We start from the raw sequence: 27,378 nt of genomic DNA, 5'->3' as shown, positions 1-27,378 counted from the left end.
TAATGGTCTATGAAGGAACCTATAGGAGATGTACGTTGGACAGAATGGGAGTCAGGGGGCTTGAAGGTGATCTGTAGGAGAGGGGTGAATTGGGACAGATGTGGGGATCCCACAGCGCTGATGTTGGATATGGGGTGGATCAGGAAGGATTTGCGTGTATGAAAGAGTGCTAAGGGATTTGAGGGCAAAGAAAGGGTACTGTTGTTAGAGATGAGCATTTGGGGATTTGGTGGGATTGGGAAGCATTTGGGGGCACTGGTGGGGACTTGAAGGTGTTGGGTTTGAAAAGATCTGGGAATCATTGAGAGGGGAAGAGAGCATCAGGGAGCCCAAAATAGGGAATGTGTATCTAACCCACACAGTGCACCCCAAAGATGAGATGCCTTGTGGAGAGGCATACATGGGGTCTTCCAGCACCCACGTCAGCACCCGGACTCTCATCTCTCCGTATCCAGAGGCTGCAGGCATCGATGACAAAGAAGATGCCAAGGGCAAAAACGAGGACAGCAGCACAGCCCCTCACCACTGCAATCACCAGGTTCCCATGGGACACCAGCTCAGCACCTGAGGGGTGAAGGTATTTGGGTGCCTTCATCCTCAGCATCACCGCGATGGGGAAGGGATGTGATGATACTGCCACCTGTGGGTGACACTGGAGGCACCCAAATGGGGGCTGGGACCTAGCTGGGGGTGCAGGTGTGGGTGCCACCTCCAGTCTCACGCTGTCCCCAAGAGGTGAGGGCACAAAGAGGTAGGGCTTGGGGTGGTAGGAGCACCTGTAGGTGCCATTGTCAGCTGTGGTCACCGCAAGAAGGATGAAGGTGGCCGTGCCTTCATCACCGGGGTCCTGGTTCTGGAGAGGGGCTGAGTGCCCATCCTTGTGCAGGAAGATGATGCCCCCACATCCCTGGTTGCAGCAGCGGATGGTGACATTGGTCCCCACTGCCACGCTTTTGTCAGGGCTCATGGAAATGTCAGGTGGGGAATATTGACTATCTGGATGCAGAGGGAGAACAGAGATAGGACATGGCCCTGTGGAGAATGCCGAGGGCCATCTGCTTTCCCCATAACCCTCACCTGTCACCACCAACTCGATGGGGACACTCTTCTCTGATCTTCCTGGTGGCTCCAAAACCCAGTATTGGCACCAATCCTTCATTACATCTTCCAGCTTTACGCAAACCAAGGAGAACTCAGCCATGACCTGATGCTTGTCCACGTCCTTGTAGGATCTCAGAAGTCCATCCTGGTAAAGCTCAACCCTGGCAGATGGCTGGTTCCCATGGGACACCAACTCAGCATCTGAGGGGTGAAGGGATTTGGGTGCCTTCATCCTCAGCATCACCGCGATGGGGAAGGGATGTGATGATACTGCCACCTGTGGGTGACACTGCAGGCACCCAAATGGGGGCTGGTACCTAGCTGGGGGTGAAGGTGTGGGTGCCACCTCCAGTCTCACGCTGTCCCCAAGAGGTGAGGGCACAAAGAGATAAGCCTTGGGGGTGGTAGGAGCACCAGCTTGAATCTCCCCTGCTTTAGCTTGACACCATTCCCTCTGGTCCTATCACTAATGACACGAGACAAGAGGCTGACCCCCAGCTCACTACAACCTCCCTTCGGGAAGTTATAGAGAGCAATGAGGTCTCACCTGACCCTCCTCTTCTCCAGGCTGAACATTCCCAGCTCCTTCAGCCTTTCCTTATATGGCCTGTGTTCCACACCCCTCACCAGCTTTGTTGCCCTCCTCTGAACACGTTCCAGGGCCTCGATGTCTTTCTTGCAGTGAGGGGCCCAGAACTGGCCACAGTACTCGAGGTGCGGCCTCACCAGAGCTGAGTACAGGGGAACCATCACCTCTCTGCTCCTGCTGGCAACACTGTTTCTGATGCAAGCCAGGATGCCATTGGCCTTCTTGGCCACCCAGGCACACTGCTGGCTCATGTTCAGCCGAGCATCAACCAACACCCCCAGGTCCATTTCCTCTATGCAGTCCTCCAGCCACTCCGCCCCAAGCATGTAGCGTTGCCTGGGGTTGTTGTAGCCGAAGTGTAGGACCTGGCATTTGGTCTCGTTGAACCTCATCCCTTTGGCCTCAGCCCAGCCCTCCAGCCTGTCCCGTTTCCTCTGAATGGTCTCGCCACCCCCAGGCAGATCCACACTTCCAGCCAATTTGGTGTCATCTGCGAATTTACTGAGGGTGCACTCGATGCCCTCATCCAGGTCATCAATAAAGATCTCGAAGAGGACAGGCCCCAGCACCGACCCCTGGGGAACACCACTCGTGACCGGTCGCCAGCTGGATTTAACTCCTTTCACCACCACTCTCTGGGCCCGGCCAGCTCCTTACCCAGCCAAGAGCGTACCCATCCAAGCCTCGGGCTGCCAGCTTCTGCAGGAGAATGCTGTGGGAGACAGTGTCAAAGGCCTTGCTGAAGTCTAGATAGACCACATCAACAGCCTTTCTGATTTCACCTCTACACATCCTAACGACTTCCTTGTATTCATTCTGAGTTGCCTGTCCCTCTTTCCACAGGCGGTAGATTCTCTTTTTCTCACGTAGCCTCAAGAATAGCTCCCGATTCATCCACGCCGGTCTTCTTCATTTTGCAGCTCAGGGAGACCGCCTGCTCCTGCGCCCTTAAGACTTCCTTCTTGAAGAGCAACCGGCTCTCTTGGACCCCTTTACTCACTAAGACTGAATGCCAGGGGACTCCCCCTATTAGTCTCTTGAACACTTCAAAGTCCGCCCTCCTGAAGTCCAAGGTAGCAGTTCCCCCTCCAGGCTCCACCATGAATCGAGAAATCTATCACTTCATGGTCACTCTGTCCAAGACAGCCTCCAACCTCCACATCTCCCACCAGACCTTCCCTGTTTGTGAACAGCAGGTCTAGCGGGGCAGTTCCTCTCGTGGGCTCTCTGACCAGCTGCATCAGAATGTTATCCTCTCTGCATTCCAGAAACCTCCTAGACTGCTTCTTCTGTGCTGTGCTGTACTCCCAGCATATGTCAGGGAAGTTGAAGTCCCCCATGAGCACAAGGGCTGGCGACCGTGCAGCTCGTGCCAGCTGCTTATAGAATAGCTTGTCTGTCTCTTCATCCTGGTTTGGACGTTTGTAACAGACGCCCACCAGGATGTCTGCCTTGTCAGCCCTTCCTCTGATCTTTACCCATAGGGATTCAACGTTATCGTCCCCAGTCACAATCTCAGTAGCATAAAAGCAATCCCTAATGCAGAGAGCCACACTGCCACCCCTCCTTCCTTGCCTATCCTTCCTGAAGAGTCTGTAGCCATCCATTGCTGCGCTCCAGTCATGGGAGCAATCCCACCACGTTTCCGTTATGGCAACTAGGTCATCGTTTGCCTGCTGCACAATGGCTTCCAACTCTTCTTGCTTGCTGCCCATGCTGCGTGCATTAGTGTAGATGCAGCTCAGCTGAGCCCCTCGCCTCTCACCTAATCCCAATACCACTTCCCCAGGCTGATCTCTAGTAGGCCTGGCTTTATCCCCTGCCCCCTTCCTATCTAGTTTAAAGCCCTCTCTACAAGTCTTGTCAGCTCCTGGGCAAGTATCCGTTTTCCTTTGGAGACAGGCAATTCCCATCAGCACACCTCAGTCCAAGTGCCGAGTAGACCGCCCCGTGATCAAAGAATCCAAAATTTTTGCACTTGCACCTCAGCAAATGCTCTCAGCCATGCATTTATAAGATGGCTTTTCCTGGTCATCTCAGTGTTTGTCCCTGCCACCAAGGGAATACTGGTAAAAACTACTTGCATGCCCGCTCCACCAACTAACTTCCCCAGTCTCCTAAAATCATTTTTTATAATCCTCAGGCTTCTATCAGCCATCCCATCGCTGCCGGCCTGAACTATCAATAAAGGGCAATAATCAGAGGGGCGGATAAGGCTGGGGAGTTTTCTAGAAATATCCCTGAGCCGGGCCGCAGGAAGGCAGCACACCTCCCTGTGGGTAGGGTCAGGCCGACATATTGGACCCTCTGTTCCTCTCAGAAGAGAGTCGCCTACAACTAGCACCCTCCTTTCTTTCTTGGAGGAGGCAGTCTTCAAACGTGGAGCTGACCGCCTCACCTTGGGCAAGCTTGGCGGCAGTGCTCCCACGTCATCATCACTCACCACTCCCTCTGGTTGTTTCAGGGCTTCATACCTGTTACTGAGAGGGACCAGGGAACCGAGGGAGGTCGGGATGGGGGTTGCCTGCGACGCTGGGCTGAGACCTGCTGCCATTCCTCCTCTCCTCTCTAGCTGTCTCTCCCTGTTTGACTATGGAGAGAGAGAGGGTCCATTACTCCCTCAGTCTGGGAAGTGCAATCTCTGCGCCTTTCTCGCACAGAGTCACTCCACCAGTCAATCTCCCGCTCGCACTCTCTGATGGTCCGCAGTCTACCTACCTCCTCCCTCAGCTCCACCACCAGGTTGAGCAGCTCGGCCAGCTGCTCACACTGCACGCAAGTGGCATCCTTCCCATCCTCCCCTGGCAGCAGCAGGCTGAGGCACTCCCAGCAGCCAGCGACCTGAACATTACTGAGCAGACCCTCTATCTGGGTTGCCACAGTCTTTGCGTGGGAAGCACGTTTCCTGGTGAGCACCATGTTTGAAATGGTGGCGTCAGGGCCTGTCAACAGGAGAGCAAGTCACCTGAAAAAAAGACAGGAGCACTCACCCATGCTGACACAAGACCTCCACTCCCACTGCTGCCTTACTGAACGGGCAGTGCAGGCGGCCCTCACACACTGACTCCCTAGTCCATCCTGGTAAAGCTCAACCCATGCAGCCGGCTTCGGCAGGTGGCACCTCAGGGTGACAGTGTCCCCAAGGGACCCCCCTGGCTGGGGTGCAGCGACAGGGAGGGTCGGGGCACGAGGACAGGGGACAGCAGTCAGCCTTGTCCCTGCACACCCTCCTGTGCCCTCTGATGGCCCCCTGACCACGCTCCCCTCCCTCTCTCACCATAAACCCCCTATCACCACACTCATGCTGCCAGGCCCTGCTCGCTGCCACCAGCCACCAACCTGCAAGGGACACGGTTCTGATCGCACATAGGGCCACCAATCCCCGTGGCACCACGTCCCCATTGGCAATCACCCAGGATGAGGGCCAGCACCATTGGTGCCGTGAGGCAGGAACAGCTTTGGGACTGCAGTGGGGGCAGGAAGCAGCCTCAGAGCCACTGTCACTTCCTCTTGTGGACGTTACTCTGTTACATCACCTCCTGATGTGGGATTTGTGGCCCCCAAGAGATGGTGGTACTGAGGGCACCCAATGGCTGACACCCAGAGCCGTGCACACATGCCCCAGTTGTGGTGCCCCATACAGGCTGTCACCCCTGCATATCTCACGCTGTCCCCAAAGGCCTGCCAGTTTGAAGCCCTCTCAGGGAAACAAGCCAGCTCCTGGTCTGAGGTCCTCTTCTCCCTTTCAGACAGGTGGGATCCACCTGCAACCATCAGCACAGCACAGAGTACAGTGCCCTCTGGTCAGAAAAAGAAGAAGCAAAACTTCTGCTGTGGCACCAACCATTCAGCCACATATTTATCAGATGTGTTTCCCTGACCTCTCAGTATCCTTCACAGCTACTGAGCGGACAGAGGAGAACGCCACATGCACTCCCACTGCACCCAGTGAGCAACCCAGTGCCTTTGCAGGGCCCTCAAGCTTCTCTCAGTGACTTCATCACTGCCAGCTTGAGCCATCAGTGAGGGAGAACAACCAGAGGGGTGAACCAGAGCAGGGAGTCTCCTGCTGATGTCCTGAGCTGGCAACAAGGAAGGCAGCACACTTTCCCTACAGGTAGGGACTGGCCGATGAGTCAGAGCCTTTTTTCCCATCAGAAGGAGTCCCCTGCGACAGACACCTTTCTTTTCTTCTGTCTGAAGGCAGTCTGGAGGCGTGCAACTGACTGCCTTGCCCTTGGCAAGGACCTGAGTGCAGGCTCAGGCACTCCCTCCTGGGGAAGACCTGCATGGATGAGTTTTGGGGTGGGCACTCGCCCGGGAAGCTGCATTCTTTTTGGGAAGAACTTTCAGCCTCCTGGAGACCACGGCCAGATGTGTTGTCTGGGAGGCAGCTGATGGGTGAACTGATCTCTGGAGTGTAGAGGGATGCTCTTTCCTCCTGCTCAGCCGTGCACATAGGGGGCACTGGGGATATTGGAGTCACTGGAGGAACTGGGGACATTGCTGGATATTGAGGGCATTGCAGACATGGGGGACACTGAAGGAATTGGGGGCACTGGGCGTAAAGCAAAGTTGGGTCAATAGTCCACATTGACCCCAACACCAGTGGACATTGGGGAAAACATTACGTCACACTCAGGGTTCTGCATTGACCACACTGATCTATGTGACCTCATTGACCACACTGACCACATCCACGGGTCTTTATTGACTCTAACCCAGTAGGACAACCCAACAGCGACCAAGTGTTGGTTGACCCACAAACATTGGACACATCCACGGAACCACTCTTACCACAAAAACAACACACCCATCCCCATTTCTGACCTCCTACCCCATTAAACCCACTCCAATCACAACAACCTCATTTACCCCAGAACCTCCTCCTGGTTGGGGCTCACTCTCCTCCACTCCCCCCCTCACTCCCCCACCCACACCAACCCGAAAACCCATGGATTGTGCCACAAACCGCCCCCACCACCCCACTGACCGCCCTCCGCACAGCACTGGAGGAGAAATAGAAGATGAGGGGGTCGAGCGTGGGGCTGAGGGTGGTGAGGAGCACAGCGTAGGTCCTCCATGTGGGGCTGCGCTGCTGCACAAAGCCCACCACATGCGAGAGGTTGTAGGGACCAAAGCAGATGACAAAGTTGACCATGGTGGCCACGGCCAGCCCCACAGTGCGGTACTTCTTCTGCAGTGGGATGTGGGGTCGAGTGAGGAGGGCACGGATGATGTGGACATAGCAGAACATGGTGATGGCAAAGGGGAGGAGGAAGAGGACGAGGAAGAGCACAAGGCGCAGCGGGAGAACAAAGCGCAGCTGGGTTGGGGAGAAGTCATCGTAGCAGTGGTAGACCTTGTGGGGTTGAGTCTCAGAGGCATTCTGAGAGTTCCATGAGGTGGTGGTGGGGATGTGGGGAGTTTTTGGGGTTGTGCAGGCAGAGAATTGGAGGGTGGAGATGTTGCGGTCAGCCTTGGGGCTGGAGATCCTGTAGATGTTGAGACTGGGGACCTTGGAGCCACTGGGAGTGGTGATGTCAGCAGTAGAAGTACTGGGGACGTCGGTGTCAATGCCGTTAGGTTTGGTTAACTCAAATCCCCCAAGGTCAGACCGACTGGTCCCGGAACAATGGGAGTTGTCCGTCTTCAGCCCAACGTGGTCAACGTGATTGGGGTTGTCCATCACCGATCCCCAGGTCTTTTTCCCATTGAAGCCTAAACCACCTTCCCCATCAGCCTCAGAGCCATTGACCCCAAACTCTCTGTGATGCTCCGCTACAAAGACGAAGGAACAAAGGGACAATGCCATCACCCAAAGGACGGCGCTGGCGGCCATCATCCGCCATAACCTCCGGCGCCGGTTGTAGCGGTGTGGGAACACGACCCCAAAGTAGCGCTCCACACTGAGGGCAGCTATAAAGAGAGTGCTGAGGTAGATGCTGGAGTAGAAGCAGAAGTTTGCAATGGGGCAGAGCACTCTGGGGAAGGGCCACGCCATCATGGCTGCCTCTTCGGCCATCTTGAATGGGAGGAAGAGGAGGACAAGGAGGTCGGCGGTGGTGAGGTGGAGGAGGAGGAGGTCGGCAGCGGTGAGGTGGGGATGAGGACGGTGGCATCGGATTTTGATGAGGAGGGTGAGGAGGGTGAAGATGTTGGCAGGAAAACCCACAGCGAAGGTCAGCACGTGGATGGCTAAGACGAGCATGGCGAGAGGAAGGCTGTGGGACAAAGGGCACAGAGCTGTAGGGCAGGCTATGGGGTCATACTGGAATGGGACAAGATATCAAACCGGGGCTATAGGAGGGGTAAGGGATGATACCAGAGCTATGGGTTGGAGTATGGAGTCCGTGGGCTATGAGGCAAGGATAGGGGGCACAGATCAGACTGTGGGATGGTGTGTCAATTTCTGGGGATATGGGACTGGAAATGAGGATATGGGGTTGGATGTGGAGCTATGGGGCATGATATGGGGCAAGAGGGAGAGTTATGGGGCTGTGAAATGTGATATGGGGCTGCGGGAAGGTATATATGGTCCTCGTAGTCCCAAAGACATGAGTATGAGTGCAGCAGGAGGAAGGTTCCAGGGCTGTGGGACATAAAGCTATGGAGCAGGATATGGATCCATGGGGCAGGACATGGGGTAAGATTTCCTGTTATGGGTCAGGATATGGGATTATGGGCAGGATATGGGCTCGTAGCATTCCCAAAGCGATGAGGATGAGGATGGAGGAAGGGAAGGCTGTGTGGCTGTGGGGCACAGAGCCACGAAGCTGAATATGGAATCACGGGGCTGTGGGGCAGGAACATGGCCTGATGTGGTTATGGGGTACGATGTGGTGTCATGGGGTTATGAGGTGAGGCCCCACAGCTTCCTCCATACCCATGGGAGAGTGCTGCCCCCATATGGATTTCATATGGTTGATTAATGCATTTCCTGCTCAGGGTGAGGAGAAGAGGTGGGGCAGGACCCTGAGCCTCTCCATTTGAAAACCCACAAATGACCCCAAATCCCACAGCTCTCCCAGAACTCCCCACACCTCATAACTCACCAAAACCACATCTCACAGAATCACAGAATCACAGAAACACTAAGGTTGGAAAAGACCTACAGATCATCCAGTCCAACCATCCACCTATCACCAATGGTTCTCGCTAAACCATATCCCTCAACGCAACATCCAAACGTTCCTTGAACACCTCCAGGGAAGGGGATTCCACCACCTCCCTGGGCAGCCCATTCGAGCGCCTGACCACCCTTTCAGAGAAGTAGTATTTCCTAATATCCAGCCTGAATCTTCCCTGGCGCAGCTTGAAACCATTCCCTCTAGTCCTATCACTGGTTATACGGGAGAAGAGGCCGACCCCCAGCTCCTACCACCTCCCTTCAGGTAGCTATAGAGAGCAATAACTTTTCACCTGAGCCTCCTCTTCTCCAGACTGAACAATCCCAGCTCCCTCAGCCGCTCCTCATCAGGCCTGTGCTCCAGACCCCTCACCAGTTTTGTTGCCCTTCTTTGAACACGCTCCAGGGCCTCAATGTCTTTCTTGCAGTGAGGGGCCCAAAACTGGCCACAGTACTCGAGGTGCGGCCTCACCAGAGCTGAGTACAGGGGAACAATTACTTCCCTACTCCTGCTGGTCACATTACTTCTGATGCAAGCCAGGATCCCATTGGCCTTCTTGGCCACCTGGGCACACTGCTGGCTCATGTTTAGCCGAGCGTCAACCAACACCCCCAGGTCCATTTCCTCTATGCAGTCCTCCAGCCACTCCGCCCCAAGCATGTAGCGTTGCCTGGGGTTGTTGTAGCCGAAGTGTAGGACCCGGCATTTGGTCTCGTTGAACCTCATCCCGTTGGCCTCAGCCCAGCCCTCCAGCCTGTCCAGATCCATCTGAATGGTCTCGCCACCCCCAGGCAGATCCACACTTCCAGCCAACTTGGTGTCATCTGCGAATTTACTGAGGGTGCACTCGATGCCTTCATCCAGGTCATCAAGAAAGATCTCGAAGAGGACAGGCTCCAGCACCGACCCCTGGGGAACACCGCTCGTGACCGGTCGCCAGCGGGATTTAGTTCCATTGACCACCACTCTCTGGGCCCGGCGCTCCAGCCAGCTCCTTACCCAGCCAAGAGCGTACCCATCCAAGCCTCGGGCTGCCAGCTTCTGCAGGAGAATACTGTGGGAGACAGTGTCAAAGGCCTCGCTGAAGTCTAGGTAGACCACATCAACAGCCTGTCCCTCATCCACCAGGCGGGTCACTAGATCATAGAAGGAGATCAGGTTGGTCAAGCAGGACCTGCCCTTCGGGAACCCATGCTGGCTAGGCCTGATCCCCCGTTCATCCCGCACTTGCCGCGTGATCTCCCTCAAGAGAATCTGTGACAGTCCAGTTGCAGTAGCAGGTCTCTGACTGTTTCCTTCTGAATCGTGGGTGGTTTAGTCTGCTCCCCAGCCGAGACTACCAGGTCAAAAAGTGGAGTATCCTGAGGATACTCAGGATAACCTTTAAAGACAGACGTAAAGAAGGCATTCAGGACCTCTGCCTTTTCCTTATTGTCAGTAGTCACATTCCCAGCCTCATCCAGTAAGGAATGGAGATTCTCCTTAGTCCTCCTCTTACTGTTGATATATTTGTAAAAGGATTTCTTGTTTCTTTTTATCCCAGCGGCCAGGTTGAGTTCGAGCTGGGCTTTTGCCTTTCTGATTTTCTCCCTGCACATCTTAACAACTTCTCTGTACTCTTTCTGAGTCGCCCGTCCCTTCTTCCACAGGCGGTAGATTCTCTTTTTCTCCTGGAGCCTCAAGAATAGCTCCCTATTCATCCACGCCGGTCTCCTTCCCCGCCGGCTCATCTTGCAGCTCAGGGGGACAGCCCGCTCCTGCGCCTGTAAGACTACCTTCTTGAAGAGCAACCAGTTGTCTTGGACCCCTTTACCCTCTAAGACTGAATCCCAGAGGACTCCCCCTACTAGTCTTCTAAACAATTCAAAGTCCGCCCTCCGGAAGTCCAAGGTAGCAGTTTTGCTGTTCTTCCTCCTGGCTCCACCAAGAATTGAGAACTCTACCATCTCATGGTCACTCTGTCCAAGACAGCCCCCGACCTCCACGTCTCCCACCAGACCTTCTCTGTTTGTGAACAGCAGGTCTAGCGGGGCAGTTCCTCTCGTGGGCTCTCTGACCAGCTGCATCAGGAAGTTATCCTCTCTGCATTCCAGAAACCTCCTAGACTGCTTCTTCTGTGCTGTGCTGTGCTCCCAGCATATGTCAGGGAAGTTGAAGTCCCCCATGAGGACAAGGGCTGGCGACTGTGCAGCTCGTGCCAGCTGCTTATAGAATAGCTCGCCTGTCTCTCATCCTGGTTTGGAGGTCTATAGCAGACGCCCACCAGGATGTCTGCCTTGTCAGCCCTTCCCCTGATCTTTACCCATAGGGATTCAACGTTATCGTCCCCAGTCACAATCTCAGTAGCATAAAAGCAATCCCTAATGCAGAGAGCCACACTGCCACCCCTCCTTCCTTGCCTATCCTTCCTGAAGAGTCTGTAGCCATCCATTGCAGCGCTCCAGTCATGGGAGCAATCCCACCACGTTTCCGTTATGGCAACTAGGTCATCGTTTGCCTGCTGCACAATGGCTTCCAACTCTTCTTGCTTGCTGCCCATGCTGCGTGCATTAGTGTAGACGCAGCTCAGCTGAGCCCCTCGCCTCTCACCTAATCCCAATACCACTTCCCCAGGCTGATCTCTAGTAGGCCTGGCTTTATCCCCTGCCCCCTTCCTATCTAGTTTAAAGCCCTCTCTACAAGTCTTGTCAGCTCCTGGGCAAGTATCCGTTTTCCTTTGGAGACAGGCAATTCCCATCAGCACACCTCAGTCCAAGTGCCGAGTAGACTGCCCCGTGATCAAAGAATCCAAAATTTTTGCGCTTGCACCTCAGCAAATGCTCTCAGCCATGCATTTATAAGATGGCTTTTCCTGGTCATCTCAGTGTTTGTCCCTGCCACCAAGGGAATACTGGCAAACACTACTTGTATGCCCGCTCCACCAACTAACTTCCCCAGTCTCCTAAAATCATTTTTTATAATCCTCAGGCTTCTATCAGCCATCCCATCGCTGCCGGCCTGAACTATCAATAAAGGGCAATAATCAGAGGGGCGGATAAGGCTGGGGAGTTTTCTAGAAATATCCCTGAGCCGGGCCGCAGGAAGGCAGCACACCTCCCTGTGGGTAGGGTCAGGCCGACATATTGGACCCTCTGTTCCTCTCAGAAGAGAGTCGCCTACAACTAGCACCCTCCTTTCTTTCTTGGAGGAGGCAGTCTTCAAACGTGGAGCTGACCGCCTCACCTTGGGCAAGCTTGGCGGCAGTGCTCCCACGTCATCATCACTCACCACTCCCTCTGGTTGTTTCAGGGCTTCATACCTGTTACTGAGAGGGACCAGGGAACCGAGGGAGGTCGGGATGGGGGTTGCCTGCGACGCTGGGCTGAGACCTGCTGCCATTCCTCCTCTCCTCTCTAGCTGTCTCTCCCTGTTTGACTATGGAGAGAGAGAGGGTCCATTACTCCCTCAGTCTGGGAAGTGCAATCTCTGCGCCTTTCTCGCACAGAGTCACTCCACCAGTCAATCTCCCGCTCGCACTCTCTGATGGTCCGCAGTCTACCTACCTCCTCCCTCAGCTCCACCACCAGGTTGAGCAGCTCGGCCAGCTGCTCACACCGCACGCAAGTGGCATCCTTCCCATCCTCCCCTGGCAGCAGCAGGCTGAGGCACTCCCAGCAGCCAGCGACCTGAACATTACTGAGCAGACCCTCTATCTGGGTTGCCACAGTCTTTGCGTGGGAAGCACGTTTCCTGGTGAGCACCATGTTTGAAATGGTGGCGTCAGGGCCTGTCAACAGGAGAGCAAGTCACCTGAAAAAAAGACAGGAGCACTCACCCATGCTGACACAAGACCTCCACTCCCACTGCTGCCTTACTGAACGGGCAGTGCAGGCGGCCCTCACACACTGACTCCCTAGTCCATCCTGGTAAAGCTCAACCCATGCAGCCGGCTTCGGCAGGTGGCAGCGCAGGGTGACAGTGTCCCCAAGGGACCCCCCTGGCTGGGGTGCAGCGACAGGGAGGGTCGGGGCACGAGGACAGGGGACAGCAGTCAGCCTTGTCCCTGCACACCCTCCTGTGCCCTCTGATGGCCCCCTGACCACGCTCCCCTCCCTCTCTCACCATAAACCCCCTATCACCACACTCATGCTGCCAGGCCCTGCTCGCTGCCACCAGCCACCAACCTGCAAGGGACACGGTTCTGATCGCACATAGGGCCACCAACCCCCGTGGCACCACGTCCCCATTGGCAATCACCCAGGATGAGGGCCAGCACCATTGGTGCCGTGAGGCAGGAACAGCTTTGGGACTGCAGTGGGGGCAGGAAGCAGCCTCAGAGCCACTGTCACTTCCTCTTGTGGACGTTACTCTGTTACATCACCTCCTGATGTGGAATTTGTGGTCCCCAAGAGATGGTGGTACTGAGGGCACCCAATGGCTGACACCCAGAGCCGTGCACACATGCCCCAGTTGTGGTGCCCCATACAGGCTGTCACCCCTGCATATCTCACGCTGTCCCCAAAGGCCTGCCAGTTTGAAGCCCTCTCAGGGAAACAAGCCAGCTCCTGGTCTGAGGTCCTCTTCTCCCTTTCAGACAGGTGGGATCCACCTGCAACCATCAGCACAGCACAGAGTACAGTGCCCTCTGGTCAGAAAAAGAAGAAGCAAAACTTCTGCTGTGGCACCAACCATTCAGCCACATATTTATCAGATGTGTTTCCCTGACCTCTCAGTATCCTTCACAGCTACTGAGCGGACAGAGGAGAACGCCACATGCACTCCCACTGCACCCAGTGAGCAACCCAGTGCCTTTGCAGGGCCCTCAAGCTTCTCTCAGTGACTTCATCACTGCCAGCTTGAGCCATCAGTGAGGGAGAACAACCAGAGGGGTGAACCAGAGCAGGGAGTCTCCTGCTGATGTCCTGAGCTGGCAACAAGGAAGGCAGCACACTTTCCCTACAGGTAGGGACTGGCCGATGAGTCAGAGCCTTTTTTCCCATCAGAAGGAGTCCCCTGCGACAGACACCTTTCTTTTCTTCTGTCTGAAGGCAGTCTGGAGGCGTGCAACTGACTGCCTTGCCCTTGGCAAGGACCTGAGTGCAGGCTCAGGCACTCCCTCCTGGGGAAGACCTGCATGGATGAGTTTTGGGGTGGGCACTCGCCCGGGAAGCTGCATTCTTTTTGGGAAGAACTTTCAGCCTCCTGGAGACCACGGCCAGATGTGTTGTCTGGGAGGCAGCTGATGGGTGAACTGATCTCTGGAGTGTAGAGGGATGCTCTTTCCTCCTGCTCAGCCGTGCACATAGGGGGCACTGGGGATATTGGAGTCACTGGAGGAACTGGGGACATTGCTGGATATTGAGGGCATTGCAGACATGGGGGACACTGAAGGAATTGGGGGCACTGGGCGTAAAGCAAAGTTGGGTCAATAGTCCACATTGACCCCAACACCAGTGGACATTGGGGAAAACATTACGTCACACTCAGGGTTCTGCATTGACCACACTGATCTATGTGACCTCATTGACCACACTGACCACATCCACGGGTCTTTATTGACTCTAACCCAGTAGGACAACCCAACAGCGACCAAGTGTTGGTTGACCCACAAACATTGGACACATCCACGGAACCACTCTTACCACAAAAACAACACACCCATCCCCATTTCTGACCTCCTACCCCATTAAACCCACTCCAATCACAACAACCTCATTTACCCCAGAACCTCCTCCTGGTTGGGGCTCACTCTCCTCCACTCCCCCCCTCACTCCCCCACCCACACCAACCCGAAAACCCATGGATTGTGCCACAAACCGCCCCCACCACCCCACTGACCGCCCTCCGCACAGCACTGGAGGAGAAATAGAAGATGAAGGGGTCGAGCGCGGGGCTGAGGGTGGTGAGGAGCACAGCGTAGGTCCTCCATGTGGGGCTGCGCTGCTGCACAAAGCCCACCACATGCGAGAGGTTGTAGGGACCAAAGCAGATGACAAAGTTGACCATGGTGGCCACGGCCAGCCCCACAGTGCGGTACTTCTTCTGCAGTGGGATGTGGGGTCGAGTGAGGAGGGCACGGATGATGTGGACATAGCAGAACATGGTGATGGCAAAGGGGAGGAGGAAGAGGACGAGGAAGAGCACAAGGCGCAGCGGGAGAACAAAGCGCAGCTGGGTTGGGGAGAAGTCATCGTAGCAGTGGTAGACCTTGTGGGGTTGAGTCTCAGAGGCATTCTGAGAGTTTCATGAGGTTGTGGTGGGGATGTGGGGAGTTTTTGGGGTTGTGCAGGCAGAGAATTGGAGGGTGGAGATGTTGCGGTCGGCCTTGGGGCTGGAGATCCTGTAGATGTTGAGACTGGGGACCTTGGAGCCACTGGGAGTGGTGATGTCAGCAGTAGAAGTACTGGGGACGTCGGTGTCAATGCCGTTAGGTTTGGTTAACTCAAATCCCCCAGGGTCAGACCGACTGGTCCCGGAACAATGGGAGTTGTCCGTCTTCAGCCCAACGTGGTCAACGTGATTGGGGTTGTCCATCACCGATCCCCAGGTCTTTTTCCCATTGAAGCCTAAACCACCTTCCCCATCAGCCTCAGAGCCATTGACCCCAAACTCTCTGTGATGCTCCGCTACAAAGACGAAGGAACAAAGGGACAATGCCATCACCCAAAGGACGGCGCTGGCGGCCATCGTCCGCCATAACCTCCGGCGCCGGTTGTAGCGGTGTGGGAACACGACCCCAAAGTAGCGCTCCACACTGAGGGCAGCTATAAAGAGAGTGCTGAGGTAGATGCTGGAGTAGAAGCAGAAGTTTGCAATGGGGCAGAGCACTCTGGGGAAGGGCCACGCCATCATGGCTGCCTCTTCGGCCATCTTGAATGGGAGGAAGAGGAGGACAAGGAGGTCGGCGGTGGTGAGGTGGAGGAGGAGGAGGTCGGCAGCGGTGAGGTGGGGATGAGGACGGTGGCATCGGATTTTGATGAGGAGGGTGAGGAGGGTGAAGATGTTGGCAGGAAAACCCACAGCGAAGGTCAGCACGTGGATGGCTAAGACGAGCATGGCGAGAGGAAGTCTGTGGGACAAAGAGCATAGAGCTGTAGGGCAGGCTATGGGGTCATACTGGAATAGGACATGGTATCAAACCGGGGCTATAGGAGGGGTAAGGGATGATACCAGAGCTATGGGTTGGAGTATGGAGTCCGTGGGCTATGAGGCAAGGATAGGGGGCACAGATCAGACTGTGGGATGGTGTGTCAATTTCTGGGGATATGGGACTGGAAATGAGGATATGGGGTTGGATGTGGAGCTATGGGGCATGATATGGGGCAAGAGGGAGAGTTATGGGGCTGTGAAATGTGATATGGGGCTGCGGGAAGGTATATATGGTCCTCGTAGTCCCAAAGACATGAGTATGAGTGCAGCAGGAGGAAGGTTCCAGGGCTGTGGGACATAAAGCTATGGAGCAGGATATGGATCCATGGGGCAGGACATGGGGTAAGATTTCCTGTTATGGGTCAGGATATGGGATTATGGGCAGGATATGGGCTCGTAGCATTCCCAAAGCGATGAGGATGAGGATGGAGGAAGGGAAGGCTGTGTGGCTGTGGGGCACAGAGCCACGAAGCTGAATATGGAATCACGGGGCTGTGGGGCAGGAACATGGCCTGATGTGGTTATGGGGTACGATGTGGTGTCATGGGGTTATGAGGTGAGGCCCCACAGCTTCCTCCATACCCATGGGAGAGTGCTGCCCCCATATGGATTTCATATGGTTGATTAATGCATTTCCTGCTCAGGGTGAGGAGAAGAGGTGGGGCAGGACCCTGAGCCTCTCCATTTGAAAACCCACAAATGACCCCAAATCCCACAGCTCTCCCAGAACTCCCCACACCTCATAACTCACCAAAACCACATCTCACAGAATCACAGAATCACAGAAACACTAAGGTTGGAAAAGACCTACAGATCATCCAGTCCAACCATCCACCTATCACCAATGGTTCTCGCTAAACCATATCCCTCAACGCAACATCCAAACGTTCCTTGAACACCTCCAGGGAAGGGGATTCCACCACCTCCCTGGGCAGCCCATTCGAGCGCCTGACCACCCTTTCAGAGAAGTAGTATTTCCTAATATCCAGCCTGAATCTTCCCTGGCGCAGCTTGAAACCATTCCCTCTAGTCCTATCACCGGTTATACGGGAGAAGAGGCCGACCCCCAGCTCCTACCACCTCCCTTCAGGTAGCTATAGAGAGCAATAACTTTTCACCTGAGCCTCCTCTTCTCCAGACTGAACAATCCCAGCTCCCTCAGCCGCTCCTCATCAGGCCTGTGCTCCAGACCCCTCACCAGTTTTGTTGCCCTTCTTTGAACACGCTCCAGGGCCTCAATGTCTTTCTTGCAGTGAGGGGCCCAAAACTGGCCACAGTACTCGAGGTGCGGCCTCACCAGAGCTGAGTACAGGGGAACAATTACTTCCCTACTCCTGCTGGTCACATTACTTCTGATGCAAGCCAGGATCCCATTGGCCTTCTTGGCCACCTGGGCACACTGCTGGCTCATGTTTAGCCGAGCGTCAACCAACACCCCCAGGTCCATTTCCTCTATGCAGTCCTCCAGCCACTCCGCCCCAAGCATGTAGCGTTGCCTGGGGTTGTTGTAGCCGAAGTGTAGGACCTGGCATTTGGTCTCGTTGAACCTCATCCCGTTGGCCTCAGCCCAGCCCTCCAGCCTGTCCAGATCCATCTGAATGGTCTCGCCACCCCCAGGCAGATCCACACTTCCAGCCAACTTGGTGTCATCTGCGAATTTACTGAGGGTGCACTCGATGCCTTCATCCAGGTCATCAAGAAAGATCTCGAAGAGGACAGGCTCCAGCACCGACCCCTGGGGAACACAGCTCGTGACCGGTCGCCAGCGGGATTTAGTTCCATTGACCACCACTCTCTGGGCCCGGCGCTCCAGCCAGCTCCTTACCCAGCCAAGAGCGTACCCATCCAAGCCTCGGGCTGCCAGCTTCTGCAGGAGAATGCTGTGGGAGACAGTGTCAAAGGCCTCGCTGAAGTCTAGGTAGACCACATCAACAGCCTGTCCCTCATCCACCAGGCGGGTCACTAGATCATAGAAGGAGATCAGGTTGGTCAAGCAGGACCTGCCCTTCGGGAACCCATGCTGGCTAGGCCTGATCCCCCGTTCATCCCGCACTTGCCGCGTGATCTCCCTCAAGAGAATCTGTGACAGTCCAGTTGCAGTAGCAGGTCTCTGACTGTTTCCTTCTGAATCGTGGGTGGTTTAGTCTGCTCCCCAGCCGAGACTACCAGGTCAAAAAGTGGAGTATCCTGAGGATACTCAGGATAACCTTTAAAGACAGACGTAAAGAAGGCATTCAGGACCTCTGCCTTTTCCTTATTGTCAGTAGTCACATTCCCAGCCTCATCCAGTAAGGAATGGAGATTCTCCTTAGTCCTCCTCTTACTGTTGATATATTTGTAAAAGGATTTCTTGTTTCTTTTTATCCCAGCGGCCAGGTTGAGTTCGAGCTGGGCTTTTGCCTTTCTGATTTTCTCCCTGCACATCTTAACAACTTCTCTGTACTCTTTCTGAGTCGCCCGTCCCTTCTTCCACAGGCGGTAGATTCTCTTTTTCTCCTGGAGCCTCAAGAATAGCTCCCTATTCATCCACGCCGGTCTCCTTCCCCGCCGGCTCATCTTGCAGCTCAGGGGGACAGCCCGCTCCTGCGCCTGTAAGACTACCTTCTTGAAGAGCAACCAGTTGTCTTGGACCCCTTTACCCTCTAAGACTGAATCCCAGAGGACTCCCCCTACTAGTCTTCTAAACAATTCAAAGTCCGCCCTCCGGAAGTCCAAGGTAGCAGTTTTGCTGTTCTTCCTCCTGGCTCCACCAAGAATTGAGAACTCTACCATCTCATGGTCACTCTGTCCAAGACAGCCCCCGACCTCCACGTCTCCCACCAGACCTTCTCTGTTTGTGAACAGCAGGTCTAGCGGGGCAATTCCTCTCGTGGGCTCTCTGACCAGCTGCATCAGGAAGTTATCCTCTCTGCATTCCAGAAACCTCCTAGACTGCTTCTTCTGTGCTGTGCTGTGCTCCCAGCATATGTCAGGGAAGTTGAAGTCCCCCATGAGGACAAGGGCTGGCGACTGTGCAGCTCGTGCCAGCTGCTTATAGAATAGCTCGCCTGTCTCTCATCCTGGTTTGGAGGTCTATAGCAGACGCCCACCAGGATGTCTGCCTTGTCAGCCCTTCCCCTGATCTTTACCCATAGGGATTCAACGTTATCGTCCCCAGTCACAATCTCAGTAGCATAAAAGCAATCCCTAATGCAGAGAGCCACACTGCCACCCCTCCTTCCTTGCCTATCCTTCCTGAAGAGTCTGTAGCCATCCATTGCAGCGCTCCAGTCATGGGAGCAATCCCACCACGTTTCCGTTATGGCAACTAGGTCATCGTTTGCCTGCTGCACAATGGCTTCCAACTCTTCTTGCTTGCTGCCCATGCTGCGTGCATTAGTGTAGACGCAGCTCAGCTGAGCCCCTCGCCTCTCACCTAATCCCAATACCACTTCCCCAGGCTGATCTCTAGTAGGCCTGGCTTTATCCCCTGCCCCCTTCCTATCTAGTTTAAAGCCCTCTCTACAAGTCTTGTCAGCTCCTGGGCAAGTATCCGTTTTCCTTTGGAGACAGGCAATTCCCATCAGCACACCTCAGTCCAAGTGCCGAGTAGACTGCCCCGTGATCAAAGAATCCAAAATTTTTGCACTTGCACCTCAGCAAATGCTCTCAGCCATGCATTTATAAGATGGCTTTTCCTGGTCATCTCAGTGTTTGTCCCTGCCACCAAGGGAATACTGGCAAACACTACTTGTATGCCCGCTCCACCAACTAACTTCCCCAGTCTCCTAAAATCATTTTTTATAATCCTCAGGCTTCTATCAGCCATCCCATCGCTGCCGGCCTGAACTATCAATAAAGGGCAATAATCAGAGGGGCGGATAAGGCTGGGGAGTTTTCTAGAAATATCCCTGAGCCGGGCCGCAGGAAGGCAGCACACCTCCCTGTGGGTAGGGTCAGGCCGACATATTGGACCCTCTGTTCCTCTCAGAAGAGAGTCGCCTACAACTAGCACCCTCCTTTCTTTCTTGGAGGAGGCAGTCTTCAAACGTGGAGCTGACCGCCTCACCTTGGGCAAGCTTGGCGGCAGTGCTCCCACGTCATCATCACTCACCACTCCCTCTGGTTGTTTCAGGGCTTCATACCTGTTACTGAGAGGGACCAGGGAACCGAGGGAGGTCGGGATGGGGGTTGCCTGCGACGCTGGGCTGAGACCTGCTGCCATTCCTCCTCTCCTCTCAAGCTGTCTCTCCCTGTTTGACTATGGAGAGAGAGAGGGTCCATTACTCCCTCAGTCTGGGAAGTGCAATCTCTGCGCCTTTCTCGCACAGAGTCACTCCACCAGTCAATCTCCCGCTCGCACTCTCTGATGGTCCGCAGTCTACCTACCTCCTCCCTCAGCTCCACCACCACGTTGAGCAGCTCGGCCAGCTGCTCACACCGCACGCAAATGGCATCCTTCCCATCCTCCCCCGGCAGCAGCAGGCTGAGGCACTCCCAGCAGCCAGCGACCTGAACATTACTGAGCAGACCCTCTATCTGGGTTGCCACAGTCTTTGCGTGGGAAGCACGTTTCCTGGTGAGCACCATGTTTGAAATGGTGGCGTCAGGGCCTGTCAACAGGAGAGCAAGTCACCTGAAAAAAAGACAGGAGCACTCACCCATGCTGACACAAGACCTCCACTCCCACTGCTGCCTCATTGAATGGGCAGTGCAGGCGGCCCTCACACACTGACTCCCTAGTCCATCCTGGTAAAGCTCAACCCATGCAGCCGGCTTCGGCAGGTGGCAGCGCAGGGTGACAGTGTCCCCAAGGGACCCCCCTGGCTGGGGTGCAGCGACAGGGAGGGTCGGGGCACGAGGACAGGGGACAGCAGTCAGCCTTGTCCCTGCACACCCTCCTGTGCCCTCTGATGGCCCCCTGACCACGCTCCCCTCCCTCTCTCACCATAAACCCCCTATCACCACACTCATGCTGCCAGGCCCTGCTCGCTGCCACCAGCCACCAACCTGCAAGGGACACGGTTCTGATCGCACATAGGGCCACCAACCCCCGTGGCACCACGTCCCCATTGGCAATCACCCAGGATGAGGGCCAGCACCATTGGTGCCGTGAGGCAGGAACAGCTTTGGGACTGCAGTGGGGGCAGGAAGCAGCCTCAGAGCCACTGTCACTTCCTCTTGTGGACGTTACTCTGTTACATCACCTCCTGATGTGGAATTTGTGGTCCCCAAGAGATGGTGGTACTGAGGGCACCCAATGGCTGACACCCAGAGCCGTGCACACATGCCCCAGTTGTGGTGCCCCATACAGGCTGTCACCCCTGCATATCTCACGCTGTCCCCAAAGGCCTGCCAGTTTGAAGCCCTCTCAGGGAAACAAGCCAGCTCCTGGTCTGAGGTCCTCTTCTCCCTTTCAGACAGGTGGGATCCACCTGCAACCATCAGCACAGCACAGAGTACAGTGCCCTCTGGTCAGAAAAAGAAGAAGCAAAACTTCTGCTGTGGCACCAACCATTCAGCCACATATTTATCAGATGTGTTTCCCTGACCTCTCAGTATCCTTCACAGCTACTGAGCGGACAGAGGAGAACGCCACATGCACTCCCACTGCACCCAGTGAGCAACCCAGTGCCTTTGCAGGGCCCTCAAGCTTCTCTCAGTGACTTCATCACTGCCAGCTTGAGCCATCAGTGAGGGAGAACAACCAGAGGGGTGAACCAGAGCAGGGAGTCTCCTGCTGATGTCCTGAGCTGGCAACAAGGAAGGCAGCACACTTTCCCTACAGGTAGGGACTGGCCGATGAGTCAGAGCCTTTTTTCCCATCAGAAGGAGTCCCCTGCGACAGACACCTTTCTTTTCTTCTGTCTGAAGGCAGTCTGGAGGCGTGCAACTGACTGCCTTGCCCTTGGCAAGGACCTGAGTGCAGGCTCAGGCACTCCCTCCTGGGGAAGACCTGCATGGATGAGTTTTGGGGTGGGCACTCGCCCGGGAAGCTGCATTCTTTTTGGGAAGAACTTTCAGCCTCCTGGAGACCACGGCCAGATGTGTTGTCTGGGAGGCAGCTGATGGGTGAACTGATCTCTGGAGTGTAGAGGGATGCTCTTTCCTCCTGCTCAGCCGTGCACATAGGGGGCACTGGGGATATTGGAGTCACTGGAGGAACTGGGGACATTGCTGGATATTGAGGGCATTGCAGACATGGGGGACACTGAAGGAATTGGGGGCACTGGGCGTAAAGCAAAGTTGGGTCAATAGTCCACATTGACCCCAACACCAGTGGACATTGGGGAAAACATTACGTCACACTCAGGGTTCTGCATTGACCACACTGATCTATGTGACCTCATTGACCACACTGACCACATCCACGGGTCTTTATTGACTCTAACTCAGTAGGACAACCCAACAGCGACCAAGTGTTGGTTGACCCACAAACATTGGACACATCCACGGAACCACTCTTACCACAAAAACAATACACCCATCCCCATTTCTGACCTCCTACCCCATTAAACCCACTCCAATCACAACAACCTCATTTACCCCAGAACCTCCTCCTGGTTGGGGCTCACTCTCCTCCACTCCCCCCCTCACTCCCCCACCCACACCAACCCGAAAACCCATGGATTGTGCCACAAACCGCCCCCACCACCCCACTGACCGCCCTCCGCACAGCACTGGAGGAGAAATAGAAGATGAAGGGGTCGAGCGCGGGGCTGAGGGTGGTGAGGAGCACAGCGTAGGTCCTCCATGTGGGGCTGCGCTGCTGCACAAAGCCCACCACATGCGAGAGGTTGTAGGGACCAAAGCAGATGACAAAGTTGACCATGGTGGCCACGGCCAGCCCCACAGTGCGGTACTTCTTCTGCAGTGGGATGTGGGGTCGAGTGAGGAGGGCACGGATGATGTGGACATAGCAGAACATGGTGATGGCAAAGGGGAGGAGGAAGAGGACGAGGAAGAGCACAAGGCGCAGCGGGAGAACAAAGCGCAGCTGGGTTGGGGAGAAGTCATCGTAGCAGTGGTAGACCTTGTGGGGTTGAGTCTCAGAGGCATTCTGAGAGTTCCATGAGGTTGTGGTGGGGATGTGGGGAGTTTTTGGGGTTGTGCAGGCAGAGAATTGGAGGGTGGAGATGTTGCGGTCGGCCTTGGGGCTGGAGATCCTGTAGATGTTGAGACTGGGGACCTTGGAGCCACTGGGAGTGGTGATGTCAGCAGTAGAAGTACTGGGGACGTCGGTGTCAATGCCGTTAGGTTTGGTTAACTCAAATCCCCCAGGGTCAGACCGACTGGTCCCGGAACAATGGGAGTTGTCCGTCTTCAGCCCAACGTGGTCAACGTGATTGGGGTTGTCCATCACCGATCCCCAGGTCTTTTTCCCATTGAAGCCTAAACCACCTTCCCCATCAGCCTCAGAGCCATTGACCCCAAACTCTCTGTGATGCTCCGCTACAAAGACGAAGGAACAAAGGGACAATGCCATCACCCAAAGGACGGCGCTGGCGGCCATCGTCCGCCATAACCTCCGGCGCCGGTTGTAGCGGTGTGGGAACACGACCCCAAAGTAGCGCTCCACACTGAGGGCAGCTATAAAGAGAGTGCTGAGGTAGATGCTGGAGTAGAAGCAGAAGTTTGCAATGGGGCAGAGCACTCTGGGGAAGGGCCACGCCATCATGGCTGCCTCTTCGGCCATCTTGAATGGGAGGAAGAGGAGGACAAGGAGGTCGGCGGTGGTGAGGTGGAGGAGGAGGAGGTCGGCAGCGGTGAGGTGGGGATGAGGACGGTGGCATCGGATTTTGATGAGGAGGGTGAGGAGGGTGAAGATGTTGGCAGGAAAACCCACAGCGAAGGTCAGCACGTGGATGGCTAAGACGAGCATGGCGAGAGGAAGTCTGTGGGACAAAGAGCATAGAGCTGTAGGGCAGGCCATGGGGTCATACTGGAATAGGACATGGTATCAAACCGGGGCTATAGGAGGGGTAAGGGATGATACCAGAGCTATGGGTTGGAGTATGGAGTCCGTGGGCTATGAGGCAAGGATAGGGGGCACAGATCAGACTGTGGGATGGTGTGTCAATTTCTGGGGATATGGGACTGGAAATGAGGATATGGGGTTGGATGTGGAGCTATGGGGCATGATATGGGGCAAGAGGGAGAGTTATGGGGCTGTGAAATGTGATATGGGGCTGCGGGAAGGTATATATGGTCCTCGTAGTCCCAAAGACATGAGTATGAGTGCAGCAGGAGGAAGGTTCCAGGGCTGTGGGACATAAAGCTATGGAGCAGGATATGGATCCATGGGGCAGGACATGGGGTAAGATTTCCTGTTATGGGTCAGGATATGGGATTATGGGCAGGATATGGGCTCGTAGCATTCCCAAAGCGATGAGGATGAGGATGGAGGAAGGGAAGGCTGTGTGGCTGTGGGGCACAGAGCCACGAAGCTGAATATGGAATCACGGGGCTGTGGGGCAGGAACATGGCCTGATGTGGTTATGGGGTACGATGTGGTGTCATGGGGTTATGAGGTGAGGCCCCACAGCTTCCTCCATACCCATGGGAGAGTGCTGCCCCCATATGGATTTCATATGGTTGATTAATGCATTTCCTGCTCAGGGTGAGGAGAAGAGGTGGGGCAGGACCCTGAGCCTCTCCATTTGAAAACCCACAAATGACCCCAAATCCCACAGCTCTCCCAGAACTCCCCACACCTCATAACTCACCAAAACCACATCTCACAGAATCACAGAATCACAGAAACACTAAGGTTGGAAAAGACCTACAGATCATCCAGTCCAACCATCCACCTATCACCAATGGTTCTCGCTAAACCATATCCCTCAACGCAACATCCAAACGTTCCTTGAACACCTCCAGGGAAGGGGATTCCACCACCTCCCTGGGCAGCCCATTCGAGCGCCTGACCACCCTTTCAGAGAAGTAGTATTTCCTAATATCCAGCCTGAATCTTCCCTGGCGCAGCTTGAAACCATTCCCTCTAGTCCTATCACCGGTTATACGGGAGAAGAGGCCGACCCCCAGCTCCTACCACCTCCCTTCAGGTAGCTATAGAGAGCAATAACTTTTCACCTGAGCCTCCTCTTCTCCAGACTGAACAATCCCAGCTCCCTCAGCCGCTCCTCATCAGGCCTGTGCTCCAGACCCCTCACCAGTTTTGTTGCCCTTCTTTGAACACGCTCCAGGGCCTCAATGTCTTTCTTGCAGTGAGGGGCCCAAAACTGGCCACAGTACTCGAGGTGCGGCCTCACCAGAGCTGAGTACAGGGGAACAATTACTTCCCTACTCCTGCTGGTCACATTACTTCTGATGCAAGCCAGGATCCCATTGGCCTTCTTGGCCACCTGGGCACACTGCTGGCTCATGTTTAGCCGAGCGTCAACCAACACCCCCAGGTCCATTTCCTCTATGCAGTCCTCCAGCCACTCCGCCCCAAGCATGTAGCGTTGCCTGGGGTTGTTGTAGCCGAAGTGTAGGACCTGGCATTTGGTCTCGTTGAACCTCATCCCGTTGGCCTCAGCCCAGCCCTCCAGCCTGTCCAGATCCATCTGAATGGTCTCGCCACCCCCAGGCAGATCCACACTTCCAGCCAACTTGGTGTCATCTGCGAATTTACTGAGGGTGCACTCGATGCCTTCATCCAGGTCATCAAGAAAGATCTCGAAGAGGACAGGCTCCAGCACCGACCCCTGGGGAACACAGCTCGTGACCGGTCGCCAGCGGGATTTAGTTCCATTGACCACCACTCTCTGGGCCCGGCGCTCCAGCCAGCTCCTTACCCAGCCAAGAGCGTACCCATCCAAGCCTCGGGCTGCCAGCTTCTGCAGGAGAATACTGTGGGAGACAGTGTCAAAGGCCTCGCTGAAGTCTAGGTAGACCACATCAACAGCCTGTCCCTCATCCACCAGGCGGGTCACTAGATCATAGAAGGAGATCAGGTTGGTCAAGCAGGACCTGCCCTTCGGGAACCCATGCTGGCTAGGCCTGATCCCCCGTTCATCCCGCACTTGCCGCGTGATCTCCCTCAAGAGAATCTGTGACAGTCCAGTTGCAGTAGCAGGTCTCTGACTGTTTCCTTCTGAATCGTGGGTGGTTTAGTCTGCTCCCCAGCCGAGACTACCAGGTCAAAAAGTGGAGTATCCTGAGGATACTCAGGATAACCTTTAAAGACAGACGTAAAGAAGGCATTCAGGACCTCTGCCTTTTCCTTATTGTCAGTAGTCACATTCCCAGCCTCATCCAGTAAGGAATGGAGATTCTCCTTAGTCCTCCTCTTACTGTTGATATATTTGTAAAAGGATTTCTTGTTTCTTTTTATCCCAGCGGCCAGGTTGAGTTCGAGCTGGGCTTTTGCCTTTCTGATTTTCTCCCTGCACATCTTAACAACTTCTCTGTACTCTTTCTGAGTCGCCCGTCCCTTCTTCCACAGGCGGTAGATTCTCTTTTTCTCCTGGAGCCTCAAGAATAGCTCCCTATTCATCCACGCCGGTCTCCTTCCCCGCCGGCTCATCTTGCAGCTCAGGGGGACAGCCCGCTCCTGCGCCTGTAAGACTACCTTCTTGAAGAGCAACCGGCTCTCTTGGACCCCTTTACCCTCTAAGACTGAATCCCAGAGGACTCCCCCTACTAGTCTTCTAAACAATTCAAAGTCCGCCCTCCGGAAGTCCAAGGTAGCAGTTTTGCTGTTCTTCCTCCTGGCTCCACCAAGAATTGAGAACTCTACCATCTCATGGTCACTCTGTCCAAGACAGCCCCCGACCTCCACGTCTCCCACCAGACCTTCTCTGTTTGTGAACAGCAGGTCTAGCGGGGCAGCTCCTCTCGTAGGCTCTCTGACCAGCTGCATCAGGAAGTTATCCTCTCTGCATTCCAGAAACCTCCTAGACTGCTTCTTCTGTGCTGTGCTGTGCTCCCAGCATATGTCAGGGAAGTTGAAGTCCCCCATGAGGACAAGGGCTGGCGACTGTGCAGCTCGTGCCAGCTGCTTATAGAATAGCTCGCCTGTCTCTCATCCTGGTTTGGAGGTCTATAGCAGACGCCCACCAGGATGTCTGCCTTGTCAGCCCTTCCCCTGATCTTTACCCATAGGGATTCAACGTTATCGTCCCCAGTCACAATCTCAGTAGCATAAAAGCAATCCCTAATGCAGAGAGCCACACTGCCACCCCTCCTTCCTTGCCTATCCTTCCTGAAGAGTCTGTAGCCATCCATTGCAGCGCTCCAGTCATGGGAGCAATCCCACCACGTTTCCGTTATGGCAACTAGGTCATCGTTTGCCTGCTGCACAATGGCTTCCAACTCTTCTTGCTTGCTGCCCATGCTGCGTGCATTAGTGTAGACGCAGCTCAGCTGAGCCCCTCGCCTCTCACCTAATCCCAATACCACTTCCCCAGGCTGATCTCTAGTAGGCCTGGCTTTATCCCCTGCCCC

General features: G+C 55.0%; 3 protein-coding genes and 1 pseudogene across 3 annotated transcripts; all 4 read right to left on the bottom strand.

Annotated features, from left to right (window-relative positions):
* Positions 1-284: 284 nt before the first annotated feature.
* Positions 285-1,957, bottom strand: LOC149914206 (uncharacterized). Its single transcript, XM_090127820.1, has one exon. It carries the CDS (start codon positions 1,340-1,342, stop codon positions 350-352), a length of 993 nt encoding a protein of 330 aa, XP_089983946.1. The 5' UTR covers positions 1,343-1,957; the 3' UTR covers positions 285-349.
* Positions 1,958-6,077: 4,120 nt separating this feature from the next.
* LOC149914205 (free fatty acid receptor 2-like) lies at positions 6,078-9,451 on the bottom strand. Its single transcript, XM_090127591.1, has one exon. The coding sequence runs from the start codon at positions 7,899-7,901 to the stop codon at positions 6,591-6,593; it is 1,311 nt and encodes a 436-aa protein (XP_089983717.1). The 5' UTR covers positions 7,902-9,451; the 3' UTR covers positions 6,078-6,590.
* Positions 9,452-14,031: 4,580 nt separating this feature from the next.
* Positions 14,032-15,934, bottom strand: LOC149914204 (free fatty acid receptor 2-like; annotated as a pseudogene).
* A 6,051-nt stretch (positions 15,935-21,985) lies between these two features.
* Positions 21,986-24,869, bottom strand: LOC149914203 (free fatty acid receptor 2-like). Its single transcript, XM_090127570.1, has one exon. The coding sequence runs from the start codon at positions 23,858-23,860 to the stop codon at positions 22,499-22,501; it is 1,362 nt and encodes a 453-aa protein (XP_089983696.1). The 5' UTR covers positions 23,861-24,869; the 3' UTR covers positions 21,986-22,498.
* Between the last annotated feature and the right edge of the window lie 2,509 nt (positions 24,870-27,378).

Source organism: Phasianus colchicus, chromosome 31 (assembly GCF_987193195.1).
Source record: "Phasianus colchicus chromosome 31, bPhaCol1.hap1.1, whole genome shotgun sequence".
NCBI classification, from domain to species: Eukaryota; Metazoa; Chordata; class Aves; order Galliformes; family Phasianidae; genus Phasianus; species Phasianus colchicus.
This window is presented reverse-complemented; position numbering and strand designations above follow the sequence as displayed.